General features: G+C 55.0%; 10 protein-coding genes across 10 annotated transcripts; 7 read left to right on the forward strand and 3 right to left on the reverse strand.

The window, feature by feature from the left end:
• Positions 1–422: 422 nt before the first annotated feature.
• Positions 423–2,922, reverse strand: CDEST_08161 (uncharacterized protein; the record flags this gene model as incomplete). Its single annotated transcript, XM_062924320.1, has 4 exons — positions 423–812; positions 883–1,171; positions 1,255–1,675; positions 1,779–2,922. 4 exons carry the CDS (start codon positions 2,920–2,922, stop codon positions 423–425), a joined length of 2,244 nt encoding a protein of 747 aa, XP_062780371.1.
• Positions 2,923–3,785: 863 nt separating this feature from the next.
• CDEST_08162 (uncharacterized protein) lies at positions 3,786–4,257 on the forward strand (the record flags this gene model as incomplete). Its single annotated transcript, XM_062924321.1, has 2 exons — positions 3,786–4,044; positions 4,205–4,257. The coding sequence occupies 2 exons, from the start codon at positions 3,786–3,788 to the stop codon at positions 4,255–4,257; spliced, it is 312 nt and encodes a 103-aa protein (XP_062780372.1).
• Positions 4,258–5,068: 811 nt separating this feature from the next.
• Positions 5,069–5,970, forward strand: CDEST_08163 (Putative peptidase M43, pregnancy-associated plasma-A; the record flags this gene model as incomplete). The annotated part of the gene is made up of 1 exon (XM_062924322.1): positions 5,069–5,970. The coding sequence occupies one exon, from the start codon at positions 5,069–5,071 to the stop codon at positions 5,966–5,968; it is 900 nt and encodes a 299-aa protein (XP_062780373.1). The 3' UTR covers positions 5,969–5,970.
• A 27-nt stretch (positions 5,971–5,997) lies between these two features.
• On the forward strand, positions 5,998–6,561 carry CDEST_08164 (uncharacterized protein). Its single transcript, XM_062924323.1, has one exon. The coding sequence runs from the start codon at positions 6,155–6,157 to the stop codon at positions 6,335–6,337; it is 183 nt and encodes a 60-aa protein (XP_062780374.1). The 5' UTR covers positions 5,998–6,154; the 3' UTR covers positions 6,338–6,561.
• A 319-nt stretch (positions 6,562–6,880) lies between these two features.
• CDEST_08165 (uncharacterized protein) lies at positions 6,881–7,114 on the reverse strand (the record flags this gene model as incomplete). The annotated part of the gene is made up of 1 exon (XM_062924324.1): positions 6,881–7,114. The coding sequence occupies one exon, from the start codon at positions 7,112–7,114 to the stop codon at positions 6,881–6,883; it is 234 nt and encodes a 77-aa protein (XP_062780375.1).
• A 1,299-nt stretch (positions 7,115–8,413) lies between these two features.
• CDEST_08166 (uncharacterized protein) lies at positions 8,414–9,208 on the forward strand (the record flags this gene model as incomplete). Its single annotated transcript, XM_062924325.1, has 3 exons — positions 8,414–8,475; positions 8,642–8,968; positions 9,048–9,208. 3 exons carry the CDS (start codon positions 8,414–8,416, stop codon positions 9,118–9,120), a joined length of 462 nt encoding a protein of 153 aa, XP_062780376.1. The 3' UTR covers positions 9,121–9,208.
• Positions 9,209–10,867: 1,659 nt separating this feature from the next.
• On the forward strand, positions 10,868–11,089 carry CDEST_08167 (uncharacterized protein; the record flags this gene model as incomplete). The annotated part of the gene is made up of 1 exon (XM_062924326.1): positions 10,868–11,089. The coding sequence occupies one exon, from the start codon at positions 10,868–10,870 to the stop codon at positions 11,087–11,089; it is 222 nt and encodes a 73-aa protein (XP_062780377.1).
• Positions 11,090–12,097: 1,008 nt separating this feature from the next.
• CDEST_08168 (Putative acyl-CoA N-acyltransferase) lies at positions 12,098–13,463 on the forward strand. Its single transcript, XM_062924327.1, has one exon. The coding sequence runs from the start codon at positions 12,390–12,392 to the stop codon at positions 13,452–13,454; it is 1,065 nt and encodes a 354-aa protein (XP_062780378.1). The 5' UTR covers positions 12,098–12,389; the 3' UTR covers positions 13,455–13,463.
• An 85-nt stretch (positions 13,464–13,548) lies between these two features.
• Positions 13,549–16,633, reverse strand: CDEST_08169 (uncharacterized protein). The gene is made up of 5 exons (XM_062924328.1): positions 15,932–16,633; positions 15,522–15,816; positions 15,263–15,467; positions 15,011–15,211; positions 13,549–14,959 (listed from the first exon to the last, which is right to left on the reverse strand). The coding sequence occupies exons 1-5, from the start codon at positions 16,114–16,116 to the stop codon at positions 13,569–13,571; spliced, it is 2,277 nt and encodes a 758-aa protein (XP_062780379.1). The 5' UTR covers positions 16,117–16,633; the 3' UTR covers positions 13,549–13,568.
• A 911-nt stretch (positions 16,634–17,544) lies between these two features.
• On the forward strand, positions 17,545–20,135 carry CDEST_08170 (Putative Type I phosphodiesterase/nucleotide pyrophosphatase/phosphate transferase). The gene is made up of 2 exons (XM_062924329.1): positions 17,545–19,505; positions 19,558–20,135. The coding sequence occupies exons 1-2, from the start codon at positions 17,666–17,668 to the stop codon at positions 20,010–20,012; spliced, it is 2,295 nt and encodes a 764-aa protein (XP_062780380.1). The 5' UTR covers positions 17,545–17,665; the 3' UTR covers positions 20,013–20,135.
• The last annotated feature ends 170 nt before the right edge of the window (positions 20,136–20,305 follow it).

Raw genomic sequence — 20,305 nt, forward strand, 5'->3', positions numbered from 1 at the left:
GACATAGCTCTGATATGACCTGTGACCCGTCTCCTTGGTACACAGATATTTCATCGCACGCTCAGATTGGATCGGGATGCTGGACAGGTTGGGCAGGGCGCAGGGGTTCTCACACTATCAGCAACTACTTAGGATCATGGTGTTTCTATGATTCTCATCTCGACCAACACATTCTTTCATCAAATCGGGGGCCTAGATTGCGGACAAAATTTCATCCCCCCCCACCCCCCAAATACATATACATACATTTATTTCCGTATCATGTCTCGTCACTCATCGTTTTGTCTCGCCATACAGTGCGGTTCAAGAACTGCAAAAAAATAGGTGCTCCGTGGAGTTCGGGGTTGATTGAGATGCCGGTCAGACGTGGAGAAGTACCGACGAATTTCCTTCAGACGGTACCGCCCGCTTTTCGCAGGCTCTCACGACTGCTGGCCCGATGGAACCTCGGGGCGCAGCCAGTCGAACGTGTCGAGCAGGTCAAAGTTGAAGTCGAGCTGGGTGGAAAAGTCCCAGTCCATGGCGTCCAGGGCCGCGGGGAAGCCGCCGTCCACGGCGGACGAGGCCGAGGCGGCGGGGCCGTTGAGGGCTTGGTCGAGGACGTGCTGGATGATGCACTTGCAGTCGGCGCAGAGGTCGCCGTTGGGCGCCGTCGGGCTGACCCAGTCGAGGAAGCCCACGAGCAGGCTCAGCTTCTGTATGATGCTTGACCGCGTCAATTTCGGGTTCTGCGGGTGGTTGCCGCCGTGGAGGGTGGGCTTGAGGAGCTCGAGGCAAAGAATGCCGCCGCCGGGGGCGGCGTAGGCCATGACCTAGGTCGTGTCAGCGGCTGGTGTTCTTCCCACTTAAAGATAGGGGAGCGGGGGGTCAAGTGACACGTACGAGCCACTCAAAATCTCCGTTCATGCAGGAAAGACGGTCCATGTTCGTCCAGAACATGAGCGTTTTCGACACCATCTCGAAACTGACGGAAAGCAGAGCGCCGTCATCGTGGCCCCGCTTAGCGAGCAGACGCTCGATAAAGAACATGTTCTGGAGGTGTTCGAGGTGGACGATGAGCCGGACGTACAGCAGCGATACGTCGAACTTCCGGTCCTGGACGTCCTCTTCTTTGAAGACGAGGATCTTGGGCAGACCGGCGACTGTCCGAAGCTGCCTTTCTTTGATCTCTCTGGAGCAACCAAAGTCAGCAGAGTCCTCGCCCTCGCCTTTAATACCGGCTAATTCTCGGTGTCATCTTCCACGGCAACCTACAGAAGTGTTTCGACCGGCGTCACCGGCCCGTGACCGAGAGCAATCTCGAACAGCTCATCCCGGATATGCGCTAGCATGACGCGGGCCCGGACGATGGTGGCGGAGTTCAGGTCGCCCTCCGTGTTCCACCCGTGCTCGTCGAGGGCGGCCACGTGGCGTGCCAGCGTGGCCTCGTCCGAGAGAAGATACTCGTCCTTGAGATCCAGAGGCGGCGGCGTGCGGGCGTAGCGGCGGCTGATGAGCGGTGGCCGGCCGGCGAACGAGGCCAGCACCTTGTCCATGTAGAAGACGTAGCAGAAGAGCTTGCGCTTGATCTCGGAGCAGATGGTCGGCTTGTACGGCTCTGCGGCAACCTCGTCGTGGAAGCCGAGAAAGGTCGACAGGGCCACCGTTTCGGCGTGCGTTTGCCAACAGGCAAAACCTAAGAGGGTGCGGGCTTCAGTTCTTTTTTGATCCGTCAGACGTTGCCGCCGGCTGCGTGGTTTGAAATGCGCCAGCGCCTCTAAGCCGGAGGTTTCACTTACTCGCATCGCCCGAGAAGATGGACTCGATAATGGTCCGCTTCGCAGACATGAAGAGCAGCAGGGTGTTGCCCCCGCTGCCGGCAGCCTTGGTCAGCTCTATGCTTGCACCGACGCAGTAACGGTATTGCAACACGACCCTGGTCCCCTCGTCGACGCTTTGGAACTGTGAGCCGACGTCAGGCCGGTAAGGGCCAAGGTACCGGGCCGCCAGCTCCCAATATACAAACATGACGCCCAGCGACTCCCAGCGCAGGTTCGTGCCAGTGAACTGGGCGATCCATTTCTCGGGGTCGGACTCCTCGTCAGACACGCACTTTGCGGTGTTTTGGCAGATGGTGCGGGCGAGGGCCGTCAGCTGCGCATCGTCGGCCTTCCCGCCTCCGCAAAAGTACTGCGGGAATGTCTCGTACAGCGACATCACCATACGCTTCGCGGCCAGGCGGATCCAGCCGTCGCTCGGGTTGACGTGACTTTCAAACAGCTTCAGACCCATGTCCCGATCCGGGACATGGCGGAGGATGGTCAGGCACGTCTCTAGGGCCTGGTTCGTCAGGGGCGGGGAGCACTCGAGCCCGCAGTTAGCCATAGCCCCGATCTCGCCGATCGGGGTCGCGCCGGAGGGCTGGAGCCGGTTCAGGCTGGACCGGGTCTCCTCGTAGATGCCGCAGAAGGAGGTGAAGCCAAGGTAGCCGATGCCGAGGACGGCAGGGGTGGTCCCCGTGCCGACCGAGTCCGGGCTGGTGGGGAGGCTGGCGGGGACGGATGCACGGGGACGGCTTGCGGCGGTTCTCACGGATGCCGATGACGTAGTTGTCGTTGTTCCCGTCGACGCCGATTCCGGTACGAGTCGTGTTGCCGTTGCGGGAGGTGGTGGGAAGGTTGGTGCCGTCAACGGCAGAGAAGGGGCCCTCGAGCTGCGCCGGCTTTCCCTCGGCCGAGTCGTTCTCGGGGTGGTATCTCTTGGTCTCGGGCTGTCACCCAGAATGTATTCGCACGCCTCACCGGGGCGTTTCGACTTTCTGCACCTGTTGCAGACGGGTTGCGCATGATCGCAGGCGACCTTGCGCTTCCGGCACGGCTCGCACGCCTGCGGTCGTCCGTTCTTTCGGAACAGGAGCCGGGGAGGTGTTTGTGTCGGCTCCATTACCTTTGACACGGATTGTTTTCCCAACAGTCGAGATGAATGGGCCAATGTTTCCGTTTCCGAACTTGGATAAGCAGACCACGCCGTCTCATGAGAGAAAACCCTGGAAGCGAATCGCAAAACTCGGACCAATCAATCTCGGCTCGCCTGTGGACGGTGTGAAGTTCGTTCGTGATGGGGTGCTCGGCTTCGGCTTCGGCTTCGGAAGGGGAACACACACCTACCTCGCCTTCCCCGTCTGTCTCGATACCAGGTACGTACCTCGATCGCGACCCCACCCTCCTCGTCGGCGTGTTACCAATCCTTATATTGACTCTTCCCAAAGCGACTGGCCGAACAAATTAGCCCTGCATCACCTCGTTGCGTGAGCCTAACCCAATTCGACTGACCGGACAGGCTTTTCCTAAGAGCTTACCGGCCAGCGGTCGTCTACGCAACCCGAACATCTGGCAAAAGACGTGATTGGCTCAAGAATCACATTCGGGAACCGACCGGGCCTCCACTTCGGCTACGATCCCCCCGTCTGACCCTCGCGGAAACAGCACTAACATGACTATACCGTCCACGCGTTACCACTCCGTTGACTCAATTCACAACGCGCCCTTCGACATGATGCCATGTACAGGAAAGACTTGCATCTGTGAGTCAAAATGTGCCTCACCTGCCGAAGCCGCGTTTGTATTGGAAATCACATCCCGCCCTCCTAATGTATAAAGACTGTCCAAGACCTCTCTTTCTCCCACGTAACCCCGGATCCAGACACCATCGTGATCAAGCATTCAAACATCCATTGCAAGCCTTTTGCCATTATTGACAAGAAACCTCCAAGTCATCAATCAGACTCTCCCTTTTCACTACTCCCCATGAGCTCTATCGAATCTCAGCAGCACCTCAAAGCTATCCTCAGAGATAGAGTAGACGAGAAGATGTCGGGCTCTTTCTACGAATCCGCATTTGTCATCCCCCACATGCAGACTGCAGCCATGCCTCGCCGGCCCCGTCAGCCTGCTCCGACATCGCGGCCCAGCGTCGGTGCGATGGCGTCGGAAGCAACTCTTGTTGACAAGGACGGTGCCCCTGCCGTGTCAAAAGAGAAGAACGATGCCGCCGGCACCCTCAATGGTAAGTTTGTCTCCCCTGTTCCAAGTTGCCAGTGCTGTCGCCTTATCATCGTACATTTGTATTCTGCGAGATGTTCCTCCGAGTCGTCCCTCAGTGAACGCGCAGTCAGCTGCCAATCACATCACTGGAAGAACAAAGTTGCTGACAGAACCCGCTATAGGATCGTCACCGCCGAGCAAGAGTCTCCTCAAGCGACTCTTGAAGAAGGCTTAGAACATATTCGTCGATGACCACGACGTTCAACTTTCTACGCGGTGCGTGTCGACCATTAGAGCATGGATCGCTCTTCGTCGGCATCACGTTGATTCTCTGCGACCACATTACAACGACTCTTGCGATACATTTCTTTTTATATTCTTGCCACGTATACCCACACACACACACACTCGAATTTACTACCTTTGGCGCTTCCATAACGACCTGGAAGTTTGCGAACCCCTTTTATGGATAGCCAGATACCGCACCTGGCCAAATCATTGCCCTTGCCGAAAAACACACTTTGCCCTTATACTGGATCAACCACACCTTGTTTCCACCCAATTTTACGACCAAGCCGTCGTAGCCCTTTGGTTTCAGTCATTTTCAACCCAATATTTCGCTGCTACGTCGTACGGAAAGCCCATCCCCCACCATGATCTCCTGTGGACATTCGCGAGCTCAACACGAGCACGGTTTTCTCCTCTGCTTCAGCAGTAGTGTTTCTGGGACCCAAGGGGGTTGGGTGTGTCAACAACCCGTAAGGGTGGATTGCATTTTGACTTTTAGGAGTCATGGTTTGACGGAAATGGTGAATGGCCTCTAGGTCCTGCGTGTTACCTCCCACAATTTAGACTACTGCATAACTATGAATCTCCAAGAGAAATCTGTCAGCTCAAAACTCGCTACCCTTTGGTCCGTTGCAGTGAGCCTTTTTTTTCTTCTTCTCTCTTGCGCAGCTATTTAACCAAACCCGCGCCCTCAAAACTTTGGGTCTGCGTTCCCTACATACCACCAACCACCGAACGGATCCTATCAAATCGACAAAATGCTCTGTCCGTCTTGGATACTCTGGTTGATAGGTGTTGCGTCGATAACGAGTGTCGCACTTGCTCTGCCTTTCCAAGACTCTTATCTCGACGGAGAAAACCTTGTTTGGATAGAAAAGCACTGGTGCTCCTATGCAGATGGCGCTCACCTCAACGACTCGGACGACCTTGAAGTCCTCCGGGATGCTAATCTCAACCAGGCGGTTGATAACAATAACGTCATAAATATCCCCGTCAATGTTTTCGTCGTTGGCAACCCCGAGGCAGTGGCAAAACTGACTAAAGTATCGAACCATCCCGCATTCGTAGACCTTAAACTCCAGGTCCACAGAGCTTTACTGACATGTGATTTCATCCAGACTTCTCCGATCCTCAGACTGAAAGAGACTCTCGAGGAGGGATACTCGGGTCTGGGAATCTCTTTCAGCCCCCTGAAGTCCTACATTCTCCCGGGAAAAGTGCATGGGGAATATGTATACTCCACCCGCGTTACGGAAACCTCGCTCAGTCTGCAGCGCCAGGTCCGCGCCGGTGGCGCCGAGACGCTGAATATATACCTTGTGGCCAACATGACACCCGGTCTCCTGGGATTCGCCTACTTTCCCCAACTCCTACAGAGGAACGTAGCAGATCTCTTGACCATCGACGGCGTCTTCCTCGGCCACGGCGCCATGGTCAGTTACCTGTCGAAGAAGGCCATCATCCACGAGGTGGGTCACTGGCTTGGCCTCTTCCACCCGTTCGCGGGAGGTTGTGCCGTCCCGGACGGAGACCACGTGTCGGATACCCCGCAGGCGGAAGTCAAGGGCGATCTGTCGTGCACCGATGGCAAGGATTCGTGCCCTGCGCTTCCCGGTCACGATCTGGTCCGTAATTACATGACGTACTCCACTTGGTAGGCAGTTTACTGCATAGATTGATACGTGATCATCTGCGAGACTAACAAAGACCACCAGCACCGAGAAACTGTCCTTCACCCCTGGCCAAGTGTAAGTTGTGTGCTTCCGATTTTATCATTTTAGAAATTCCGTTTTTTTCGCTTTTTAGCAAGAAACGTCTTGTTGACCTTGACTATCAGCTCGAAGATGCGGCAGGCTTGGGATCAGTTCCGAAACCCCAGCACCAGACGGCTTCCTCCTCTCACGAACTGGACTCTTCGCGGTCTGCAGACAGAAGTCGAGCCTGAGGCTATCAACACCACTCTCATTGATTTCGAAGAATATGTCGGTCCTGAAACTGTCGGAGCATCGGCAAACAGCACTGGATAGCCATTCGATGCTTTGTTTGCGACGATGATGCTCCGTTGACACTCCGCCGCCTTTGCGTTACTGGGTGTGGGAGTTATGGCTTTGAATCACAGTTGGAAATTGAATAATAATAATAATGACAGTCAAAAGGTTTGGCTTCCATTTCCTACCTGCTTCAGATCGGGGCTTGATCACGAGATATCAGTGGTTAACAAAGCACTGGAATTGTTCCACATCTTCTGACCCATCAAGTTCTTCGGCAAAGCGGTTAGCTGGATGAAGTTCATTGCTCTCGTGAATAAACACAGAATCAAATACATTGAAAAGGAAGTTGAAGTCTTATTCAAGGTACGTTGCTTGTCAAAGTGAAGCCGGTGTCGAAACCTTTCCGATGGAGCTCCCAGCCCAACCTATGCTCGCATGTCTTTTACTCGGCTTTGCTGTGCTTTCTCCTCAAGCCGTAGTCTTTTGATCCATCTTGTATTGGCTCATAAGGTACTCCAATGAGTGACCAAAGTCGAGGGAGGGATGCGCTGGTAATGGGGATGGCGGTGTCGTCAGCTCTTAGTGCTCGGAATCACAGTGGTAGGCGGTGCCGCCCGGGCAAGATTCGCCGTGGGAGTGACAAAGAGCGCTGTTGGGGACCACGGTAGAGGCGCAGCAGAACTCGCAGACGTCGATGGGAGCGCCGCAGTTGGAAGGAGGCACGCAAGCTCGCTCCTCCAGAGACGACGTGACGAGGGAGGGCATGGCTGTGGCCAAAGGTAGGACGGCGATGAGAATATTGAAGGAAACCATGATATCTGAGGCTTGTTTGTAGGTAGATGTCGTGATCTTGGTTGATTGTGTTGTGATCAGGCGTCAGACGAGAGGAAATCGCAGCCGCTATTTATACATAAATAACCAGTACGCAGAACCCAGGACAAAGCTGTGATGGAGGACCGCTTCTCTCAAAAGGCTTAGCTCAAATGCAAGCTTTGGTCTACGAAGTCATCTCGCGCTCATCCCTCGATTACCTCTAAGCGATACAACGCTCTTTATTCTTCTTCTTCGAGACTCGGTAGCGTGACATTATCATAAGTCTCGATGGCGATGAGATGCGGGAGAGACTCGATGCAACATAAGCCAACCCGCTTTTCTAACATAAGCTTATTTGCTTCCAGACAAATATGCCCAGGGCCTCTGAACGGCTTCGCTGACCCCCGCATTCAAGCTGTGTCTACCTTACTGAAAGCGTTCGCCTGCAACATCGTCTCGATGCATTTCTAGGGTGAGCTTACATCTGATGGCCATAAAGGTTCTCACACCACTAAGACCAGGCAAGTGTTCCCTTGCAAACGGCTTCAATCCTTTCCAGATGTTTCCGAGCAGGATCAAAAAGACCGCTGGGCCCCCTTGGTTGACAAAAGCAACCCGTAATATTGATGGAGACCTTGATGAGCTCGGTCCATGTGTCCACATCTGGACTCTCGACCTTGTGATAACCTCAACTCTTGAGCTCCCGCCACCTTGGCGCAGGCCGGGTCGCATCACCTTGGACAACCATTAGATGTATAGGCTTCAAAATTTTGGACTGATGTCTCCAAAACCGCGCAAAACCACCAGATAGGTAGGCAAGCCATCTGGTCTTGGCAACCGAAAGAACCCCTGAGACCCATCCGGGTCCTCACGCAACTTACAACTCGAATCACTCCAACAATGGAACCGCCACCTGCAGGCTCTTTCACACTCCGAACCCATGTATGGAAGCGAAGATCTGGTGATGGGAGGCCTGATGGGCGAACACTTTGTTTGTCGGCCGCTGTTTGGAGCGATGCCAACCGGGGTGGCGTTGTGCTAGACGCAAAGAAGAAGGCGTTTTAAGACGTCTTCCCAGTAACCGAAGGATGTTACGACGGCAAGGCTGGCAGGATGTTGTGTTATAGCATTCTGTCGAATTCTTGAGAATTATTGTCGAGCGAGGGAACACGTCCAAGTATAAAACCACTCGCACCAATCACACTTTTCACCCGTCTCTCATTTCACTCTGCAGCCAATCTAGATTTCAAATATACGACAGTTATCATGAAAATAGCTAGAGCCCTCTTTCTTGCCGGTATGGCCGCCGCTCTCCCTCAAGGCGGGATAATCCCACCATCTCCCACCGGCGCCGACTGCTCGTGAGTCTCTGCCTATTTCTCATGTCATACATCGACCCCGTGGGATCCCTCTTCACAACGACATCGTCCAAGTCCCTCTCAATTCACTAGTCACGCTTAGTCGGTCCTGTTACGCGAAAAGTTCTTCGCATATGACTTCAAGGCTTTACTAATCTGCTTGAACTAGATTCCATCAGGACCACTGGGACTGCGCCGCGCCATGCACGACTCGCACAAGCACTCAACTCCAGATCGCGGCCACGATCACCAACCTGCCCGAGTTCATGGACTCGATGAACGCCAAATTCTCCACCTCTGGCGTGTCTTTCTCTGGGACTACTGTCTTTGTGCACACCTCTCTGTACACCTTCCCCGGCGGTAGTTTCACTGGTTATGGCATCTACGACTCCAACGCTCTCCGTAGCGCCGGCTACAGCATTCTCACATCCCTTTCGGTCTTCACCACGTGTCCGACGTCGACAGCCACTCTGCCCCCTTCTCCTACCGGCAGCCTGTGTAGTCCTCATGGTGATCATTGTAAGTCATATAAAGTGCTCCTTTCCCGTGCTTGTGTGGCTCTAATCGGCTTATAGGGCACTGCGAACCGACGGCAACCCCCTCTGCTGCAGCATCGTCGACACATGTCACCACAACCAGTGCCGATAAAGTTGGATGTACGCCACATGATGATCACTGGCACTGCCCTCCCGGAGTGCCTCAGCCAACGACACCTCCCGGAGGTAGTCTCTTGCCCACTTCGGCGAACCAAGAGCCGAGCAGGACCACGGGACCCACCCCCGTGGAGACATGCGAAGCGCACCACGATCACTGTGAGGATATCTAGGCGGCCCCAGAGGATCCAAGGGAAAGACGTAAGCTAACGATTTTCAAAGGGCACTGTCCTCCCGGGGTTGAAGAGCCTTCCACCCCTCCCGGAACAGCGCCAACTCCAACTGATAGTGCTGGCGGACGGCCAACTACTCCAGCCGGTTCTGCCCCAACGGCAGAGTGTACTCCACACGATGACCACTGTATGTATTGTATCATTCACTGTTCGCGAGCTCTTGTAGCTAAATCGAATACAAAGGGCACTGTCCTCCTGGTGTTGAAGAGCCCTCAAATCCTCCTAGGTTCATTCCTATAGCATCTAGTTCTCCAGACTCTCCTACTCATCCTACTGACGGAGGGGCTTGTACTCCACACAATGACCACTGTAAGTATCGAGTGCATCACATCATATTTCTTTCATATTTTACTAGCTAACTTAGAAAAAAGGGCACTGTCCTCCTGGTGTCTCTGAGCCGTCAACTCTCCCTGGGTCTATTCCTACAACATCTAGCTCTCCTGGTTCTCCTACTCATCCGGTCGACGGAGGGGCTTGCACTCCACACGATGACCACTGTGTGTATCTTATTGTTAGGGTTGTTTTTCCCTGCCAGAGGCTAACTTGAACAAAAGGGCACTGCCCGCCTGGAGTTTCTGAGCCAACGACGCCACCAGCAGGCGCCGGAGCACCTTCGCCGACTCATGCCGGCGACGCTGATGACGGCCAATGTGTTCCGCATGATGACCACTGTTAGTATAATACTGACCCTCTACTCGGGAAAAGCTGATCTTAATTCAATCCATAGGGCATTGTCCTCCAGGAGTCACCAAGCCGACGACTCCGCCGGGAGGCGCATCAGCTCCCTCGCCCACCTCTGCGGACAACACCGACGAGTCCGGATGTGTGCCTCATGATGATCATTGTGAGTTTTGGAGGAGCGTTGAACAAGATAACGACAACTACTAAAAGTTTCGTAACTAGGGCATTGTCCGCCTGGCATCGAAGAGCCCTCGACTCCTCCCAGCTCTGGTCCGGTGTCGTCGGCGGTCGGCTCGGGTTATGGATCCGCACCAAGACCCACTCCGACACCAACCCGGCCCGCTGGCGCCGGTGCCGGCGGCGAATCCAAGTCGACAGCCCCGCTACAGGCCAGCACCCTGGCGTCCTCGACCAGAAACCCCACGAGAACCTCTCCCGCCGTTGTGGTCACAGGCGGGGCCGTGCGCTTTGGTACTCCGGGTTCGTACGCGATGGGTTGCTTGGTTTTGCTGGCCTTTCACGGCTTCCTGGGATAAGAGGCTTCCGCTTATACGCGCCGCCGTCTGATGGGACAATTTGAGGATTCCTGATAGCGGAGTATAGGCTCTTCTATCAGCACAGGAGCTCTTATAAAGAAAGTGATGAGGGCAGAACTTCAGAAAAGTAAAAGTCGAGTTACAACCGATTCGTGGCTTACCATACCCTTTTGCGCTTCCACCCGGATGAGCAGTGGAAACCTACATAAAAACCCAGAATCCGCGGACTGATCGCACTTTCGGTCCCTCGCTTCCTATCCGTCTGACACCACCGCTCTGCACATCGCTCAAGATGAAGTACTTCACCCTCCTCCTCGCTGTGCTCAGCATTCTGGGCCTCGTGGCCGCGCAGATCCCTATCAAGCCGCCGGCGTACTACGGTGCCCCTAGCACGCCTAAGAAGAAGACACTCAAGCGTCGCGATATCGGACCTCGCACCGGGCGACCCCACGTCGTCAACGTCGCCAATGTCAGGAAGCCGGTGCACGCGCGCCCCAGACCTGAAGAGGAATGAAGGTTTGCGAATTTTGTTCTGGCAATGTTCCGCTCCCGATGAGTTGCTGCCTTTGCTTTGGGTTACACGCCATACGTCGCATAAGTATTATACCAATCACCAGCTGGATAAACGTAATACCTTTGCTTACTCTGATGACGCAGGACATTGGGTGGAACAAGAAAACGATGGTGATAGGAGGTGAGCCGAACCTTGAGGCTATGGGGATCGAGGTGAACATTTGGGTGGACATGAGACACGGATGTATCTGCCGATACGGAGAAGCTTGGCTATCGGGTTGATTTCATGAACACAACCTTCGTTGCAAATCATGCTGATGGCAGAGTGGGACTCTTTGCGCAGCGCAGCGCATCATACTGAAGCTCTAACAATAATCAACCCCTGCAGTTGCAGTGTTTTACAAAGCGCAAGATCATCTGGCGTTGAACCCGACATAAGAAATGGCGTAGGTCTTGATGTATGGAGAAGAGATGCATCTTGACCGAGAAAAATGCATCGTTTCCATAAAGTAGCCTCAAATAGGATGAGCACCGGGATGCAGAGAAGCTGTAGAGAGGGTGTTTTGACAACGCTTTGCAGAACTGGTAGCTTCTTAGCCACACAAAACGTCCTTTTTCGCGTAAGAAGAGGCGGCAGACTGCCTATCGATTCCCATATGTGGTTCAAGGACTTATGCGGCCACCAATGAACATTGCCAACAGCAAAAGACTTCGGGGACCAGACAAGCCACGTCAACGGACGTGTGGGTGGGAAGTGAGCAGTCGTTGTGGTTTGTCACCGCCGTGACTGTTGTAACAGGGAGGTAGGGAGGTGATGGGGGGGGGGGCGTATCACTTATAGGTAGGTAAGTAGGTGACAGGGCGTGGTTCTAATGAGGCCTCCAGGGGGACGGTCCCCAAGAGCTCTGTCAGTGGGGTTACCGCCGACTTCCCCCCCAACCCCGCTGTGGGAGCCTGAAGCTCTCAAGTGGCCCCCCCCCCCCCGACTCTGCCATGAAATCAGTATTGACTCGAGCTCAGCTGGATTTGCGTCCACTTTGGATTCAATTGCCTCATACTGCAAAGAGATTCAAAAGCCGAGTTCTCGGACGACTTCGAACCGTCTAATTGCTGGGTTTTCCTGACTGAAAAGCCAGACCATTCGAGCCACTTCTGCAACACCACATGTTCAACCTAAAATCAACTTCGAGCCTCTCATCCCCCACTCACATCCTCACTCACTCATCTCTCAGTCATTCACTTTCACCTCTTACTCCCGCTCACTGACTCACCTTCTTCACCTTCAGTCTCGCCCCTTCAAGATGGCCGACCTCATCGTGACCCAGCACGCCTCAGAAAAGAACGTCAAGTTCGCCTCGGCTACCCCAGCCCAGCGTGAGGCCGCATGGCGCCTCAACGGCGTCTCATGGGCCCCTCCCATGTCCCTCGAGGCCTACGTTGCCCGTGAACTCGCCCTCTCCAAGACGGCCCTCTCATCCAACTGCAGCTACTACGTCCTTTTCGACCCGGCCGACCCAGAGCACATCATCTCGTCCTGCGAAGCGACCGCCAAGACCCTCTTCGTCCGCGATCCCTCTTCCCCGGCCGTTCGCGAAGAGAAGGCCTACGCCATAGCCTCCGTCTACACGAACCCGACCCATCGCAACCACGGCATGGCGACTCGCCTCCTCAACGGCGTCAAGGAGGCCATGGACGCCGACTCCAGAGCAAGCGTGCTCTACAGCGATATCGGCACCATCTACTACGCTCGTATGGGCTGGGCCGTATATCCGTCCCTTCAAGTTTCGCTCATCCTGGATGACGCTTCCGTTTTGAGTCCACTTCAGGGTTTGAGATACCTCACGGCCGAGGAGGTGCCCGAATTCTGTGGCAAGGACGTCGAGCTGCTGAGGAAGAAGCTCGCGAGCCTCCCCGACGACGGCAAGACGCACGTCGCCTTCGCACCGTCGGGCGACCAGATGCTGTGGCACTTCACCCGCGATGGCTTCATGGCCAAGGAGCTCGTCGACCGGGAGGTCATGCGCCGTGGGGCGGCTACTGCCGATGGCAAGGCGTGGGTGTACTGGGACCACGACTTCCGCGAGAAGAAACTCAAGGTTCTGCGGGTCGGCGGCGACCCCGAGGCCGACGTCACGGCGCTACTCCACGCCGCTGTGCTCGAGGCTGCGGACTGGGGGCTCGCCAAGGTCCTGGTGTGGAACCCCGACGAGGGCATCTCGGCCTCGGCCAAGAGGGTCAGCGATCGGACCGAGGGCGCCGTCAGGGTGATTTTTGACGAGAGGCTCGATGGGAGCATCCCGAGCTTGCGGTGGAAGGGCGAGGGCGAGGCTGTGTGGGAGGACAATGAGTACTACGCATGGTGCTAGATTGCTCACAGACGGTATGTGGATGGACGGATGGATGATGATGATTGCATGATAAGTTGCGTTTTGTGTATACTCATATACGCTGTTTACGGCCCAAAGAATGTATCATGCTATTTATGTCGAATCTCCCTGCGATGCCAGCGCCTGGATCAAATCCCGAAAACCAACCTCAATTGCAGTCGTGATCCCGTCCGCCACCAAATTCTGCTCCTCGGAGAATGTGTCCCTCCACCGCCCGCTCTTCCCGAAATACGCGTTGACGAGAGGGTAAGACAACCCCTCCGCCTCTCCCTCCTTTCCTGAGATGGCGTCGCGGTAGTCTTCCAGCAGCGCTCGTAGGAGCTCGTCTACTTTGCTACAGAACATCTCGCCTGTGCCGGGCCGGATCGCTTCTTGCAGGTTCGCCCATATGTACGCCCGCTGCGCTTCCGATAGCTTCGAGCCGAACTCGCCATCTTCGGCGAGCACCAACAGCCCCAACCTGCTTTCCAGATGCTCCTTCCTATCAGGGGGCAGATGAATATCGACTATATCGATGTGTCGTTGAATCTGCTCTCGCAAGATGTTGATCCACGACTCGTTGGAAATCCATTTCGCCACTGCGGCTTCCCAGTGCTCGGAATCTATCTCGCCGAAGAACTTCTCCCTCCGGGGCGCCTCTTGGGCAGCCCTCGTCGCGGCGGACCGTATCTGCTCAAATACCTGCGTCAGCGCGATGCCGATGACGGCGTATCGCACCTCTCGCCACGCCGTCTCCCATAGGAGGTTCTGTATCGTGTCCGAGACCTTTCTTGTTGTGTTGATCTCCAACAGCAGCACGTGATGCATTGCGTCCGTCGTCGTGAGAGAAGGATGGACGTCGTACTTATCATCGAGGTTGACGACATCGTCCGTCCGCGCAAAGTTGTCGTTGAACGGATGGATCAGCGTCACGTTGATGGGCGGGCCCTTCCACGTCTTGGCCATGCTGACAAACTTCCTCACGATGCCGAACTCGTGGTCGCCCACGGAACCGATGGTAATGTACACCATGCAGCCGCCGAGAACCGTCGTCAGATAGAGGAAGAAGTTCCAAAGCGACTTGACGCTGTTGTTGGCCTCCTTGAACTGGTTCATCTCGATGCCCGCGTCGGCCATGACTTCCGTCTTTTGGACCAGTATCTGGTCTACGAGCGAGGCGATGGCCGACTGCGCCGTCATCCCGCGCGTCCAGATCAGATATGCCGATGGCACGTGGGATGCGAAGTTGCGCTGCTGTTTCTTCCAGACCAGCGCGTGCTGGGGATCCGGGGCATCGCACTCCGCCTGTATGACTCTCGTCTGGTGGGAGTACCCCGACGGCACATATTTCTGCTCCATCCGGAACCACTCAATCCATTCCTTTGACGTCGTGACCTCGTACGTGGCTTGCAGTTCCTGGTGAAATCCTGCTTTGACCTCGAACTTTTTAAACAGGTTCTTCCGTATCGCCTGGAACAGGTCTGCCGTCGGGTTGTCGGAGATGGCTACAGAGGAAAGTCAGCACTTATCTGCTTGTCTCGGGCTGGCTTGCGTACACTTGAAGGCTTGATGCATCTGATGTCGTTGCAGCGGCAACACCGTCCGGTATCTGTCTATCGCATGGCTCGTCAGGGCCTGTCGTACGTGTAGGCACAGCTCTGCGTCCTCGCGGATGTGCATGAGGGTGTTCTTCATCTTGGACAGTAGGTCGCCGTACCGAACCTCGAAAGGTTGGAGGAAAGCCGCCATCGTACGCTCTGCACACTCGTTAGTGGTCTGACAACCATGCCCGGCCTAGAATCTCTCACTGATAATATTCTTCTCTGCGTTCTTCGCATCCTTGATAACCTTCTCTAGGAACTCCACAATGGCAGCGTAGAGTTCGCTCGTGAACTCTAGCATCCGTGGAGTTGGGTATAAGGCCGCATATCCTCGTATCCTCTCAAGATTCCGGCCAATATCAATCATCACATCGACTACCTTGGGGAGGACTTCGCTGCTGTTCTTCGTCACCTACAAACCATTAGCCCGTTTTCTCTCTTTCTCATCGAGCCCAAAGAGCATTACTAGGAGTATGAATTTCAGACCACCCCAAATTAGCGGCAAGCCCGAGAACTCTGCCTGCGATAAAATATCGAAAACGCCCTGGTAATGGTCTAAACACTTGATGAGCTTCTTCGTCTTTCCCTCGTCTAGCTCTGTTTCCTTGGTCTTCTGGATCGTCCGAACGACCTGATGTAGCTCTTCCTTGGCATCGATTTCCTTGCCGTTCTTGCCCTTAGATATGACGGTAGCCACATCTTCCTTGTTGAGATAGGATTCTAAGGACTTCACAGCCTTCTTGTAAGCCGTCTCGGCTTTCCTGTTGCACTTTTCAGCATGCGCTTCTCGTGGGACTGTAAAGTCTGCTACGAGTCCCGCAGGAGGGGTCAAGATCGCCGGGCAGGCGACGACAGTGGGTTTGGTGTTTGACCTACGTGAATGTTGTCCCGGTTACTTGGACATCGTCCTCCGTCGCATCGTCTGAAAAGCGTCTGAAGACCTCGTTGCGCGAATTCCAGCGAACGACCGGACTAGATGCACTCGTCGGGCTCCCATCGCCGCGATTCCAAGAAGGCGTCCGAAACACGACGTTGGTTTTCAAAGGGTGAATTCCATGCATGGTGCCGAGGCATGCCGGCGAGGTTTGGCGTGGGGTAGCAGGTCCTGTAATGATGAATGCAGAGTTGTCCTGGAATGGCCAAAGGTTGTGTTATTCACCGAATAATGACAAGTACAACGGACGGTTCTGGCGTGACTACTCAAGGGCATCCTGGAAATGCCACCAGCGGGTCGATGATTGCGACGGAAGACACAGAACAGGCAGCAGCACCTCGGACTCAAGATTTGAAAGGGGACTGTTCAGAAAATGGCTGTCACTCGGTATAGAATGTCCCCCGAAACCCTGACACGGCCAGTTCGGTCTCACCCTACTGCGCATATGCATCTCATAGGTTCTACAGAGTCACAGGACAGGGTGTGAAGGTAGAAGGGTGGACATAGAGAACGTTGCTTCTTCGACCAGGCTGCCAATCAGCAGTGGCAACAACCCCGGCGATGTGTCTACGGCGCTGCCAGCTTGTGGCACAATCAGGAAACAAGCATTTTCGCGTTGGCGTTGATCCTAGTCGCGGGACAATACAAGTACCCTTTTCTGTCCTTTGGGATGCCTGAGTCCCCATAGCTACATGGAAGACCTCAAGAAAGTGCGCATTCAAACCACCTGTTGTTATCTTGAGAATCAGCATCATTCATCTGTCGAACATTTCCCCGGCGATCACTCCTCAGGGGTCGCGCCTTTGTCTACGGAGAGGCGCCTTGTGCGGTTTGAGGCATCACCTTCCGAGCCATGCGACGCGGAGCGCCACTATCACCATAGCACGCAAGGATGCCGTTCCTGCCGAGCAAGGTTCGGTTCAGCTCTCCTCCCACACTGCTTCAACATAATTGGAGATGGCAGGTCAACTATTGAATGCATGTACTATACGGTTCAGGCTAGCGTATGTTCCCCAATCCAGAACTGCTAGGACGGGAATAACGAGTACTGCAAGGCTGCGGTTGCTTCCAATACCTACCTAGGTAAAGGTACTGAGCAGTCCAGACGATGTTCAACGCGAGAGTTACGCCGGGCCCTTCTTTGGCAACGATAGAGCTGCAGGAGACGCGAATTTCAATGTGTCGGAGATCATAGCTCAAGCTAAATCAGGACTAGAAACAAACCGGTTGATAAAATGTATTGCGCGGCGAAATATAAGATGACAAGGTGATGCCAGGTTTGTCCCGGCAGCAAGTTGACTGAAAAAGGGTGCTAGCTGAATAATAGAGCTCATTTTAGCCGTACGCCAAGTGGATTATGGGGAACATGCGGAACGGGGCCACTCCGTGCTCGGCCCCGTTTACAACTGATGGGCCAGTCACAGACCGAGATTTGGACCCTGAACATGGGGTGGGTATGCTGTGGATCGCCACGTGATCCTATCGCCCTCGATAAGGCGCCATCAAGGTGATCCACAACAGGGGGAGCGGCGAATTCCACTTGCGGCGACTTCGAATCCGTAAATTAGGGGAATAATTTCGGCTCGGTTTTAATCCTCTCCAAAGAGGCTACGTCTCACGAGCATCACGGTCCATGACCTAGAGAAAACCCTCCTTGCATCCGGCAACTGCCCACCATGCCGATGCGCCGCCTCAACTCGAGGTCCCGAACGGACCGTGACAACGCAAGCCTCCTGGCCCCCGACACATACGACGACGACGCCTCATCCCTGCATAGCCGAAGCGACCAGGACAGCGACAGCGACGATGACCAATTGCAATTGCGTGCCCGCAACAGCCGCGAGCTGCGCGCCGCCGATAGCCTAGTGTTCATGGAGGAAGAGGAGGTCGAGACGCTTGTCGCGGAGACGCGCAAGAAGCAGGAACTCCAGCGCCGCGGGTCTGGTCTCGCCGTGCCGAACCCTCTGAAGCTGTTCGGGCGCGGATTGGATGGCCAGCTTCCCGGATCCAGTAACGGCTCTTCCGAAACCCTTTTCAGTGAGAAGGAAAAGCGTCAGCAGCGCCGGACGAGGAGGAAACAGAGAAAAGATCGCCTGTTGGAGAAGGCAACCCACGGCGAGGACGGCGAGCTGATGTACGAGATGGAAGAGGGCGGCATGAAGGAGGGTAGCTCAACCGGCGAGAGCAGCGAACGAGACGATAGCGACGAGATCGACCGGCAGCGGTTAAAAATGGTTACCAACGCGAAGTCGGACAAGCGGCGGAGCTGGCGCCGGTGGCTCGTCATACACAGCATGATTGCCGTTGGCTTCGCGATCCTGGTTTTGGTGGCGTGGAAGCTGTCTCTCGAGAGGAAGTCGGCGCACAAGGTGGAGCTTTTCAGCAACGGCACGGCGCTCTTTGCACCGACGACCATCATCATTAGCCTCGACGGTTTCCGTGCCGATTTCTTGCAGCGCGGCATCACACCCAGACTGAACGCCCTCGTGAAAGAGGGCGTGTCGCCAAAGTACATGCTCCCTGCCTTCCCGTCCGTCACGTTTCCGAACCATTACACCCTGGCGACCGGCCTGCACCCCGAGAGCCACGGTATCGTGGGGAATACCTTCTGGGATCCTGACATGCAGGCCGAGTTCTACTACACCGATCCTGGACGGAGTCTCGATGCGAAGTGGTGGAAGGGCGAGCCCTTTTGGGTGACAGCCGAGAGGCAGGGCATTCGATCCGCGATTCACATGTGGCCTGGCAGTGAGGCGCACATTCTGGGCGTTGAGCCGACCTTCTTGGACAGGTTCAATGGTAAAGAGGCCCTTGACAACAAGGTCAGCAGGATCCTGGAGTTCCTGGACAAGCCCGGCATGGAGGACAAGACTGCCAAGGTCGAGGACATGCGGCCCCAGCTTATTGCGGCGTACGTGCCCAATGTTGATGCGGATGGCCATAGGTACGGGCCTAACAGCACGGAAATTCGCGTGACTATCGAGGTCACCGATGCCATGATGGACCAGCTCTTCCTCGGTCTCGAGAAACGCAACCTCACCGATATCGTTAACGTCATTGTCGTCTCTGACCACGGCATGGCCACGACAGATACCACTCGTCTGTTGCAGCTCGAGGACCTTGTCGATACCTCCAAGATCGAACACACCGACGGCTGGCCTCTGTACGGTCTCCGGCCGAAGAACCCCGACGATCTCCAGGGACTGTATGACGGTCTGGCTGAAAAGGCCAAGACGAACCCTAACTTCAACGTCTACCTGCGTGATGTCAACATGCCTGAGCGCTACCACTTCTCCAACAACAAGCGCATTGCGCCGCTCTGGATCGTGCCCAAGGCTGGCTGGGCCATCGTCACGAAGGACGAGATGGACGTGGCGAAGGCGCTGAAGGACGGTTCTGTCTACCAACCCCGTGGACTGCACGGATATGACCACGAACACCCTCTCATGCGTGCCATCTTTATCGCCCGCGGACCGGCCTTCCCCCATCCGCCGAACAGCCAGATCGATGTCTTCCGTGAGTACCACCTCCACTTCATCACTTGGGGGAGTCATACTGATATGAGTAGAAAATATCAACGTGTACAACATTCTCTGCGACTCTGTTGGTCTTATCCCCGAGCCAAACAACGGAACTCTACGTCTACCCCTTCGGCCCGTGGGCACTCACAAGTCTGAAGATACTCCAGCAGAACCCGAGGATCCTGTTCCTCCGTATACAACCACTGCCTCTCAGACAACTGCTTCGGCGCAATCAACGGCGACTCATTCATCAACTCCTGAGAAGCCCATACAGGTGGACCCCGTCCCACAACCTTCATCGACAGAGGCGCCAACAGAGGACAAGCAGGGTGGAGATGATGGTGAAGAAAGCCAGGGCGCCGAAGAGGACGCAATACAGAAGGGCAAGGCAGCCATGATTGGTATTTGGGACTGGCTCACGGACAAGTTTGGCAAGGTGTGGGACAAGATTAGCGGGTCAAAGGGAGACAAAGAGTCTGAAGAGAAGGAGGGATCGGAATGATCCCCTGCGTGTAGGATTGGATTGGATGATTTGGCGTTCAGGGTTGGGCGGCATTGTTGTGTTTTCCGCATTGATACTCCCGGCACTCCCTGGTCTAGTCATATAGTGGCCGCATAGTCTTATTTCCTGCTTTTCCTCGTTAGGGGTCTACTTCTCCGCATCGACCTTGGTGTGTGCCTTCGAATACGATCTGCGTATACAGATGTACTAGTCTTGGCTGCTGGTTTCAACAATCAAGCGAGGACTTCATAGAGCCGCTGGGTGGTTTTGCGAGTTTGACAAAGTAACGAGCA

The sequence above is a fragment of the Colletotrichum destructivum genome, chromosome 5 (genome assembly GCF_034447905.1).
Source record: "Colletotrichum destructivum chromosome 5, complete sequence".
In the NCBI taxonomy this organism is placed as follows: domain Eukaryota; kingdom Fungi; phylum Ascomycota; class Sordariomycetes; order Glomerellales; family Glomerellaceae; genus Colletotrichum; species Colletotrichum destructivum.